The following is a 12294-nucleotide window of genomic DNA, read 5'->3' as shown; positions in this document are numbered from 1 at the left end:
ATGCAAGATGTACTTCGGTTATATTTTTAAATCAAGTTTCATATACGAATCATTAGTTGGCAATGCTGTCATATGCTTAGACCAAATTTGGTCTATTTTTATGAACTCGTGCAAAAATATGGGACTTCTAAGTTGGATATTTTACGTGCGTGCGTGGTGGTGTATTTTTTTAAGAGAAAATTTCTAATGTACCCCTACAAACTTTTAAAATAGCTAATTTGATATAAATTTTCTCATTCTAAGTGGACAATTCATAACCTTTTTTATTTAACCTGCATTTCATACAACTGGAGAAGAGAAACATATTCTGCATAGTACGCTAATTAAATATCAAAGCCAACTTCTTTTTTATAGAGCCTAATTAAATTACTCTGTCCGAACTAATTGTTCTAAAATAAATCAAAAAGATAGAAAGGAGAAAGAGAAGAGAGGAGGGTATATTTGTCAATTTCATTTTTAAAAATAATTAAATAAAATGTTAAATAAATAAATGGGGATAGAAGAAAGAATGGTAAGTTTTGATAGGACATTAGATATTATGATATTTTGATTTAGCTATTTTGAAAGTTGTATGGATACACAAGAAATTTTCATTTTTTAATTGTTGTGCATGCTTTGACGCATTAACAAATTTAAAAGTCCTTTAACTCGCATGTAAAGTGCTGTACGCGCTGTCAAGGAACATGTCATACCGATTTGATCTGATTTGTCTGATTTGCATACATAATCATTTTTTTTTTTGTTTTGCATGTGCAGGTGTTGCGTTGAGCATATTGCGTATACGTATTTTTCTTTAGATTTTTGGCTTGCCGAGGAAAAAGATTTAAAAAGTTCGATTGCGATACGTAATAAATTGTAAATTTGATTGCACATTTGAGTAAAATTAATGTGTTGTTAATCTTAATTAAAAAATTAATGTATTTACATGTTATATGTATAAAATTTTACATTAATATAGTATAATGTCAGGCGATCAAAAATGATAAATTAACTTATAATCTTTTTTACCGCTAAATTTTATACTAGATCAATTATAAAAAGAATTATAAATTTCAATATTTAAACATGAAATTCGTGAAATAAATCAGTTTAACAATTTAAATTCATTATTTGAAGCCAACCAAGTTCAATAACATCCTAGTTCCAATTAATATCTTTTTCAAAAGCTCGACCCGCCATGCATGAATTTAACAATTGAATTTTTTTAAGTTGATAAAAAATATTAATTTAGCACATATATGTTCATTTTTTTACAGATGTGTGCGTTTTTTACCAACAATATCTTATTTCTGTTACTGCAAGTTGATATAAACATGTTTTAATAATACGACAAAAATATGTATATTATTTTAGCACAAATTGTACTATTGAGAATTAATAATGAGAATTTATTCTAGACAGTCTCAGAATTCTTGTGATAGCGACATATTTATAATTCATAGAAAAAAAAAACTCAAGACTGATTTAAAATTTTGATACTATTATGTATGTTATCTAAAAATATTTCATTATCTCATTAATACATAAGAATCAGGATCTAGTGTTTTTAGGAAGCAATAAAATTCTGAAGATAGTTTGAAAATAATTTATAGATATTTGCAATTTTTTAATTTTTGCGAGTAACTTTACAGATATTGCAAAATCTGTCTAAAACGAAGATTTTTTTTAGAAACCATAAATAAAAAAATAAATTTTACCAAACCAACTTGATTGCTTTTTTTTTTGACAAAAATCATAAAAACCGAGATGCCATTTCGGTCCTCCCCTTTTTTTTGGACCGAATTGTCATTTCGGTCTCAGCCGTTTTCACATATTTTGAGAAAAAAATACGTTGAAAAATTGTGAAAATATCTGGGACCAAATTATCATTTTAGTTCCAAATAAAAATTCGGAACCAAAATAACATTTCGGTTCTTATAATTTTTGTTAAAAAAAAAAATAATCAGGTTAGTTTCATAAAAAAAATTTTCTAATTATAATTTATAAAAAAAAATTCCTAAAACGAACGACCCTTTGTAAGCCACGTGCCAAAGTGGGCGTGCACAGCCTATCGCCAGCCATTCCCAGCAAGGTAACAAGGTTCGTGGGGACTAGAGACTAGAGACGAAACAGATGATAGTGGCTATTCAGATTTTCCGTGAACTAATTTGAGTAGTACACGTATTGTGAGTTGAAATATAATCATCTCACCACTGCTACATGAAAAGTTATATATCATCCTCTCAGCCCGTTTTAACAGCCGTAATTATGAAAATTTGTATACAAAGAATGATTATAATATTATTATTTACATTTAAATTCAGGGAAAATAAGTTGCATGTCAATCCAAAATGATGAATTTTGGAAATACCATTCAAAATTTCTCTTTTGCTAAATGTCATTCCACATCATATTTATTAAGAAAATTGTCACAAATGTCATATTGTTATACATTTGTAATTAAAAATAAACAGAATATGTTGAGTATTTTCGTATATTTCAAAAATACCCTCAGTCCCTAACCCTTTCCTTTCTTTAATGAGTCCGATCAGAAATTCGTCTCCTCTCTTCGTCTCTTCGTTTCTCAACAATGGCAGAAGCTTAGTTTAGTTATAATATAAATATTAAATAATCATATTAAGATAAACTAGAAACTAAAAATATCTGATCAGCTTTCTAATTGCTTTTAGATTCATCCCTATCATTTTCTTGCCATTTTAATTATTTTTTATCGGGCGGTTAAAAAAAATATTGGACAATTAAAAAATCGAAGTACCACTCTGCTACCAGCATAGGCCTATGCTGAAGGTGTTTTTTTTTTCCCCAATCTTGATTCTAAAATAGAAAACAGTAAAATTTTGTATTTCTTAATTTAATACTATCAAAGCATAACCTCTACCCGGCATTTCCTCAAACATATGGCACTTGCGCTCAAATTCGCACTCAAACCCTTTCTCACCCCAATCCCAGTTTGGTATCTCCCTCCTTAGTAAGGTTCAAATCTGCTACTGTAATGGCTTCTCTCGAAGTCGCTTAGACAAGGAGCATCTCTGAGACCTTCTCCAAGCTCAGAGAGCAAGGTAAGGAGAAAAAGAAATTTGGATCAAGGTTATTTCGGTAACTTCAGTTATTATGTAAATTGTTAATTTAAAATTATACAATAATATGATATTTGTGGCATTTTTCTTAATAAATGAGATTTGGGGGTGGCATTTAACAAAATCAAAATTTTGGGGTGGCATTTTGAGGTGGCATGGAACCAATTTCCCCTTAAATTTATATACCCTTCGTTGTAAATGTCGTATTGGAATAAGTTTACTTTAAAATTGTTGGTTTCGTCTATATCAACATAACGACTAACGAGTAATATTGAATATAGTTTTAATAATAAGGAGCATAGCACGGTTGATTAAAAGAAAAAAAAAGTACGAAGATAGTTGAGAATAGTTAAATATGTCTACAAATTGAGGGCCTGTTCGGCGTGATACTATTCACGTGGGAAAAAAAAATCACTTAGACTGAATTTTTTTTTTCCCACGTGAACAATAATTTTTCAGTTCCTATTCCTATTCCCACTGGGAACGCCGAATACGCCTTGAATATACAGTTGAAAGGTTACTTTTTGGGTTGCCTTCTACATTTTCTAAACTCTGTTACATGAGTTGGTAAATTTGTTTAGTCGGCTATAAATTGGTCATTTTGTATATTATCGAAACGTTCTTTTAATTCTTTTTTAGCTCGGCAATTTTTACTGAGGTTTTTTTTTATGTACGTCTGTGACATAAGTTTGCTCGTCGGATTGATAATATTTGTAGAAAGATCTAAAACCACACTATAACTATGCTAGACTTTAGTCGGCTCTTTAATTCGTAGATAGAGTTGCAAGTTAAGACCAAATATGAGATATCTTACTGGTGCGTTTGGATGAAATAAAGAATAGCTCGAAATAAAATATATTTCTGAGTTTGGAATAGCAGCTAACCAGACATTTCTAAGGAATAGTGGAATAGCAGCTAACCCGACATTTCTAAGGAATATCGGAATAGTAGCTAACCCGAGCTATTCCTTTGTTGAGAATATCATTTTTTTTCACCCAAACGTGTTGTGTTGAGAATAACTCGCCAAGAATAACAGCTATTTCTGGATTAGCGCTATTCCTGTGTCACCCAAACACAGGAATAACAAAAATGGTGAGAATAGTGTTGATGTGGTGCTATTCGGAATAGCAAAAGTGTTGTTTAGATTGAACATTTAGAATAGCGATGGAGGGATTGAATATTTGAGAGAGCACCAATTGTTATTTCGACTATTTATAGGAATAGTGGAACAACACTATTCTCGCTGTTCCGAATAACAATTGAGTATGTTTGAATGAATTAGAACAACGCTATTCTCGTTATTCTCAGTACATCCAAACACAACCTTATATATCGTTGATGAGCGATACGAGTCAAAATTTGGATTCCGAAATCTACACGTGAAAACTTTCCGGTATTTGTTAAAAAAATAGCTAACATGTAATTCAAATGAGAAAATTCAGTAAATTAGAAAACCAGAGGTACAAGACTTCTAATTTGTAGCCATGGTCAAAATTAATAGGTTTAAAATGCTAAAATTTAGCTTATAAAATTATAGCTAGTTATAAAGTCCGGTGTGATACTCAAAACTATCTAATTGTCAAATTTATAACCTTCAATTTGCTGTTGCTAATTTGAAGACTTTAACTCGTGTACTTGGTTGTTCAGGTTCAGTAAAAAAAAGGTCTGAAATTTTTATTTCTAGCATTTAAAAAAAAAAAAAAAAATCCAACAAACACTCTTTTTTGGAGAATACAACTTTTACTACGGCTGTAGAACACCGGTGTGAATTCAAAGATAAGGGTCCGCACTATGCCGATGCGGTCCCAAATATGGTTCTGCATCGATGCTCTGCGACTCCACCATTTCCTTTTTTTTTCTTATCCAGATTTCGAATTTGAAATTCAACTTTGAATTCCCTAAAAAATTTGATATTGATGAGATTTCCAAGGACTAACATAAATTTCTTTAGACAAAAATAAAAAAGTAGGATCGCAGAACACCAGTGCGGATCCGTATCTTGGGGCACATCGGCATAGTGCGGACTCCAGTCTTTGGGTCCGCACCGATATTCTAAAGTCGTAGTAGGAGTCGAATTCTTCATAAATGGGATTTGCTTAGTTTATTTTTTTCAGAAAATGGTAGAAATAAAAATTTCGGGAGAAAAAGGGATAAAAAAGAACCGTGTGAGAATTTGTGGGTACGCATGGCATAATACCCAAATTTAAATTCACGAATCACGATGGGATAGGATAGTAACACTAGCGATCCCGTTGATTTTGATTTGGAACGGGACGAGGTCATACAAAATCAAATCAAATCCCGCGCAAATCGAACTAAACCAATTAATGTGGATAGTGTACTATCGCCTATCGGAGTCCGTATCCCCTGAGGTAAGATGGCATCTCTGTTCAGATCCAAACCGTCTGATAAGAATCCGGCCGTCCGATTATTCGGGCGAATTCTAATCGGACAGTCTGGATCTAAACAGAAATATTCTGTTACCTTAGGTGATACGAGTCATCATTATTTTTAATTCTTCTTACAGTAACACTCGGTCAAAACCCAAAACCCTTCTTTCTCCAGTTCTTCTCCATTCAACAGATTCGAGTCTCGAGATGTCACGGTTTGCTTGTGTTTTTCGTAGTCTTAATTCTTAAACCCTGCCGGCCACGGCAAGGTCACGGACTGAGGACTATAATGTAATTTGACAAATTCATTGTGTACTAATGAAAATTGTATTTTTTAATATAGAAATAAATATTTTGACAACAAATAATGTCATGACGAATGACAAAACTATCATAAAGTAACAAAAAAAAGTAATGCTGTAAATATATTTTACATAGTTTAGATGATGTATATCAAATTTTATATAATTTGAATTAGTCATCTATCAAATTATTTATAAAAATAATGATTTAATTTCATGATTTCATCACACTTGATTTGAATTTAACATCTTCACACAATATTTCTACGACTAGTGCTTTGTGACTTAAAAAGAGCATTGATAGAAAAAATAGGTGTCACCAGTTCCTTTGAAACGGAGATGAATAAAAAGAATAAAGGAAAAAAAAACCAAAACTTCCTCTTCCAAGCTTTCGCTGCAAAAGGAGAAAAAGGGTGAAAGTGAAAATGAGAAAGGCAAAGTTTTATACTCTTTACCCATTCTGACTAGCGAAAGAAACCCAAATAAAAAAATCAAGAAATTAAAACCTTCTCTCCACTCTCCCCAAACAAAAAAGGATAGTTCCAATTAATACCAAGTCGACAGCCTCTGTAGTCTGTACCGATCTAGGGTTTCCGCCGGAGAGATTATGGCGAGCCCAAGACTTCTCTCCGCCGGAATACGTGGCGGTGTTCTCTCTCCTCCGGCGAACGGTGGCGGAGACGAGGCGATCTGGCGCCGGCTGGGAGATGCTGGGCTTGACGAAGAAACGGTCAAGAAGAAGGATAAAGCTGCTCTTATAGCTTATATATGCAAGCTTGAAGCCGAGGTAGGTTAAGTCTTTCCTTTTCTTTATCAATCTTTGATTAAATCATCAAGGCGAAAGATAAAATTTTCTCCATGTACAGATAGCTGTTTTTTGTTTGGTTGGGTTTCTCATTTCTGTCGATTAATGTTATGCTTACTGGGTGATAAATTTCCTTCTGCTATTTTCTTGTAGTAAAATTTCAGTCAACTGAGAACCTTGGTAATTTTCTGTTGTCTCAATTAGTGAGCTGTAAAATGGAAACTAGTTAAGAATCTAACTTTGAAAATTGCTTCTTTTTTGGTTTATTAACTTAACTGACCATGTATAATGAAATTCCAAATTTTGGCATACGTGTAAATTTGAAAGTTTTATAACATATATGGATTTGAAGATGCAGTTTCAGGCTACCATCATAAGTCTGTAACTGTCCTCTTTTTCCCTTTTAATGTTGGGACCTTTTAGAACAATAAGGTGAGTTCCAGTCTGCAAGTACTTAAGTACTTCATCAACATTACCTAACACTGATGTTGTTTGTGGAAATATATGCAAAGTATACTTAAAAGCTGCACTCTGGTCATCCACATTTTCTACTTTAATTGCACGTTATAAAATACGAACATGGTTACTTTACCCAATTTATTTGAATATTTAATTAGGATTATAAGACATTGACTATTTGTTTATATGATTGCAGTTATATGAGCATCAGCACCAGATGGGTCTTCTGTTATTAGATAGAAAGGAATGGAGTTTGAAGTACGAACAGCTCAAAGCATCAACTGATAAATCTGAATTTTCATACAAACGTGAAAGGGCTGCACTAGCATCTGCACTAGCTGAGGCTGCAAAGAGAGAAGAGTCATTGAAAAAAGCATTAGGAATTGAGAGAGAGTGTGTTGCAAATGTATGTTGTTTTTCTATTCTTTAGTTCTCATTTTATCAATGTTATGGCTTTATTGAAGGGTACTCCGTACTGGCTGGTCTAATAGTACCTGTCAACTACTATGCTGTTCTGGCACATGAAGCCAATTGCAATTTCAGTGAGGCAATTTTGGGAAGGTATAATGATAAAACCGTTCATGCATAATCCAATTAGGACACCAACATAAGCAGCGTTAGTACTATTTGCATGCTGCTGGTACAATTTTTTGTACATATTATATTAATTTATTTTATCCTTTTAGGATTGGAAAGGAGTACATAATGTTGTTTGCATGTTGCTTGCACATTTTTATTAGTTTATTTATCCTATTAGAATTACAAAGAAGTACAGCATTTTGTTTGCACGCTGCTGGTGCAGTTCCTTTACGACATGTTTGTTAGGTCAAGTATGTGGTGCTACCCTGTAGTAAAGCTGTAAACTGTATAATATTACAAAACTTGTTTATTAGGTTAACTGCATAATTCTGTATAAATTCTGATAATGCAGATTGAGAAAGCTTTGCATGACACAAGGGTTGAATGGGCAGAGACAAAGGTATCATATGAGAACAAGCTGGCGGAGGCACGTGAGCTGTCACAGACAGCTCAAAAAAAACTTGATGATGCTGAGGAGAAGCTTCTTTCAGTGAGGTCTCTTGAGGCTGATGCCAGTCGCACCCAAGATGCGGCTCGACGAAGCATTCAAGATGTGGAGGCACGTGAAGACGATCTTAGAAGGCGTCTTGTTGCTCTTCAGTCTGAGTAAGTTTGTTAGTTTACTAATATGTGTTAGATGATACCTTTGAACGAATGATTTAGTGTATAGTAGATTCTGATGCTTTAGTGTTAGATGAAACATTCAAGCTGGGTGCTGGTTTGCTTTGGAATTTGAAATTTGCTTTCTATTTTGTATTTTATTTTTTATTTTATTTAAAGGTTGCATCCTTTGTGATTAATTAGATATTATAAGTAGGGATTTGCTGAATTGGCTATTCAGATCATAAAGCACATAATACGTGTATAGTAGATTCTGATGCTGCACCATGATTAAGCTTTCCTTGAATGATGGTATATACAAGAGTACATGACTTCAATTTTTGCTATTGCATGCAATGTATTTGACTGTGTTTCTCAATTTATTTATTTATTTATCAGACATGATGCCAAGGAGCAAGATCTCAATTTCCAAAGAAAATCTCTAAGTGAAACACAAAAGTTAGTGCATCAACAGGAGGAGAGGCTATTGGAGAAAGAGTCTCTCCTCAACCAGAGAGAACTCTACATGCTTGACCGTGCAGAGAGCTTGAATAGAAAGGAAAAGCAACTGGAGGCTGAGATGTTACAGCTTGAAGCTGATAGAAGGGCTTTCTTGGAAGAGAAATGCAATCTTGAACTTAGAATAACAGCTATTTCAACTAGGGAGGAGGTACTTGATATAACAAAACCAGCTAGTAACATAGAGAGGAGCTTGGGAAGTTCTAATGCTTTTTAATTATTTCAGGCTACAATTGTAAGGGAATCGTTGCTCGATAGGAGAGAACGTGAGCTTTTAATTTTGCAGGAGACTATTGCATCTAAAGAACAGGTAAATGTTTTAATTTTGTCAACTGCATCAAATATGAACATGTGATTGTGGAAATAAGTAATTTCTTTTAGCATGTAATGGGGTATTTAGTTTCATGAGCTTACCTTCTTTCTTTTTTTGTATAGGATGAGATTGAGAGATTGACCAATGAACATCAATCACTGTTGGACAAGAGAAGAACTGAATTTGAGGCTGAGTTGGAAAAGAGGCGTGCCTTAATTGACGAGGAGTTAGAAGCACGAAAAAGCTCTTTTGATGACATTGAGGTGACACTTAATGAGAGAATTAATTCATTTACTGAGAAGGAACATTCCCTCAACCTTAAGCTTGCTGAGCTGGCAGAGAAAGAAGAAGAGCTGGCTAGCGAATCAAAGGGTTTGAAGGAACTTGAAGAGAGGTTGAACTTTACAAAAAGAGAACACAATGCCATTCTGCAAGGCTTAGAAAAAGAAAGACACGAGATTGAAAAGATGAAACTCGACCTTGAAAAGGAGAAAGCTTCTCTCAAGGAAGAGAGAGAATACATGTTGCGAGCACAAGGAGTTCTTGAGATTACTGAAGGAGAAAGGAGCGAGTTGGCCGTACTTGAAAGGAAATTGAAGGAGGAGATAGATAGCTTTAGGGCTCAAAAGAAAGATCTCCTGGCTGAGGCAGAAAGGCTGCAATCAGAAAAAGAACAGTTTGAGATTGAATGGGAGATGGTTGATGAGAAAAAGGAGGATTTGGCGAAAGAAGCTGAGAGGTTAGAAAATGAGAGGAGAGTTATGACTGAGCACCTTAAAGAGGAGCATGAAAGCTTGAAGAGAGAAAAAGAAGAGCTAAGGGTTCAACTGAAGAGAAATGCGGAGTCTCTTGCTCATGAAAGAGATGACTTCATGCGAGACATGCAAGCTGAGCATGCCAACTGGCTGAGCCACATGGAGAAAGAGCATGCTGATTTTAAGAGAGATATGGAGCTCCAAAAAGCTGAGTTGCAGGAGTCGGTCAATGCAAAGAGGGAGGAGGTCGAGTCCTACTTGAGGGAAAGGGAAGCAGTTTTTGAGAAAAAGAAAGATGAGGAGATGCGGTATTTGGAGTCACAGAAAGAAATAGTAGCCAAGCAATTTGAACTTCTTGATGTTGGGTTAAGGAAATTAGAGAAGGAGAGAGAAGAAATTGCGGTTGAGAGGTCCCAGAGGGAGAAAGAGATAAACGGAATCAAGGATACAATTGAAGGACTTAATGTTCAGAGAGAGAAGTTGAAGGAACAGAGGGATTTATTGCGGGTTGACCGAGAGTCGATAAATGAACAAATCAAACAGCTAAACGAGTTAGAGGCAGCCAATCAGGAGGCAGAGAGAAGAGCATTATATGCTACAGAGAAATTGAGAACTCCAGTGAAAAAAGTCAGGGAGTATAATATTTCTGGTGCAAATGGGTCAGAAGCAAAGGACAATGCAAATCCCAAGGATGATTCTGGATTGAATCTGCTAGTGGCATCAAGTACGGTTCTGGAAGGTTCCAGTTCAAAACCAACACCTGTTTCGTGGGTCAGGAGATGTGCAGGGGTGATATTCAAACGGTCTCCAGAAAGTGCTCTTCTGGAAGCATCTGTTGGTGGTGCTGGTAATGGCGCAAGTGTTTCTGGAAGGAAGAGGCCGAGTGATGATGGTGGTGATGGTACGCCTTTTGATCGTCAGTACAAGCTGAGAAAGAGAATTGCTGAGAATGATTTAAATGGTGGTCCTTCTGTGGCTTCCTCTGGGTATGTAATCTCTCTCTCTATATTTTGTTTTGAAATTGTTGGCAGAGGCTGCCAAGCTATTGTATTGATAGAAAATCAGCATTACATGGTTTGTCAAGTTTACAACACATCAGCTATGTAATACAACCTGCTTAAAACATAGCAAACACACTAAACTTAAAAATAAATAAAGTAAGAACAAACCTAGGCCACATTACATCTCTCTCTCTCTCAAACCATTGACTTATTTTGACAGTATTTAATTCTCTTTCTTTCTTGCTAATTAGTGAACAAGAGAATGAAGGCCTTCTGCATGTTGGTAATGGAGGACCCCATGATTCAGATAAAATAGAAATCTTGAGTTCGCATACTGAAGAAGAGGTGGTGGTACGCAAGTATGAAGAACCTCTAGACGAGATAGCTCCTGTAAGTTATTTGGTAAAGCATACTGGTCATTTTACATAGTTTTGCATCACTGGTTTGGTAGATTTTTCAACATGCTTCCTATTTGCTGTTTTGAATAATTTTGTTGTGTTTATTTATTAGGTTGAATGTGAACAGCAAACTCCAATTAGAGGTCAAGATCTTGACGGAGAAGAGGATGAAGATGCAGAACCAGAGGTTGAACCAGCATCAGTAAAAGAGAAACTGTGGAACTTCCTCATCACACTGATAGCTTAGGTTTGTTGTGTCATAGCTTGGTAGAGTAGAATTTATAGAGTTGTGAGCATAGCCTCTTGACTATTTCTTTTTTTGTAAATGGTCAAGTTAAGTTTGGTTTGCTTTTGTTGCAATTTGATATGTGGTTGCAAGAGCCTTTATTTGTAGGCCGCTGGGCTTTCTTTTTATCCCTTTTGTTTGGGTATATTGTAGTTTGAGATGTGAAGCTTGTAAAATGCTTCTTGTGTATTTGGTGCGTATCTATTGGGATGGGCCCAGTGCACATAGTCTGGTTTGATATAATGGCCACTCTTTATTTTGTTTTCTGAGAATGACATGCGAGGATTCCTGTGTTTCCTCCTACGTAGTTGGCAAAGCCTTAGGATGTCAAATTTGTGAGTACAAGCGTTGATAAAATCGTGTCACTTTGATATTCTAAAGATAAATTGTAATTTATTTTGTGCATTTTTTGTTTGTACTGATTTTTTTTGTTGCACGTGTGGGGACAACACACATCACACATGGCTGATCTCAACTATTTACAACTTTTTAAACAGACTTGGTACAGGGATTCCACCTTTTTTTTTTTCTAATTTTTAAAAGTCTTCATAGGGGGATTACACCATTTTTTTTAAAAAGAAAGTCTTGATACAGGGATTCCAGATTCTTTTTTTTTAAAAGAAAAATATAACTCTTTTTAATCCTTTTAAGATGCGGGATTTTTATAAAAACATCCTTTTAAGATGTGGTGAATGGTGATTGGTGTAGCAAGAAAATCATTTTCTATTGGTGGAGTCAATTTTACATCCGATCCTACGGATAAATGTAAAATTTATTATAAAAATGGCTCCACCGATTCTAGTGGAGAAA

General features: G+C 34.7%; 1 protein-coding gene across 3 annotated transcripts; it reads left to right on the top strand.

The window, feature by feature from the left end:
• Positions 1-6174: 6174 nt before the first annotated feature.
• Positions 6175-11800, top strand: LINC4 (crowded nuclei-like protein). 3 transcript variants are annotated; one of them, XM_078319522.1, is made up of 8 exons: positions 6175-6556; positions 7230-7439; positions 7965-8218; positions 8612-8882; positions 8958-9041; positions 9167-10785; positions 11052-11190; positions 11311-11800. In XM_078319522.1, exons 1-8 carry the CDS (start codon positions 6377-6379, stop codon positions 11443-11445), a joined length of 2892 nt encoding a protein of 963 aa, XP_078175648.1. In that variant the 5' UTR covers positions 6175-6376; the 3' UTR covers positions 11446-11800. The 3 variants fall into 3 exon arrangements, with proteins under 3 accessions (XP_078175648.1, XP_078175647.1, XP_078175649.1); XM_078319521.1 differs by having other exon boundaries at positions 11052-11202; XM_078319523.1 differs by having other exon boundaries at positions 11326-11588.
• The last annotated feature ends 494 nt before the right edge of the window (positions 11801-12294 follow it).

Source organism: Carex rostrata, chromosome 18, assembly GCF_964058835.1.
Source record: "Carex rostrata chromosome 18, lpCarRost1.2, whole genome shotgun sequence".
NCBI lineage: Eukaryota > Viridiplantae > Streptophyta > Magnoliopsida > Poales > Cyperaceae > Carex > Carex rostrata.
This window is presented reverse-complemented; position numbering and strand designations above follow the sequence as displayed.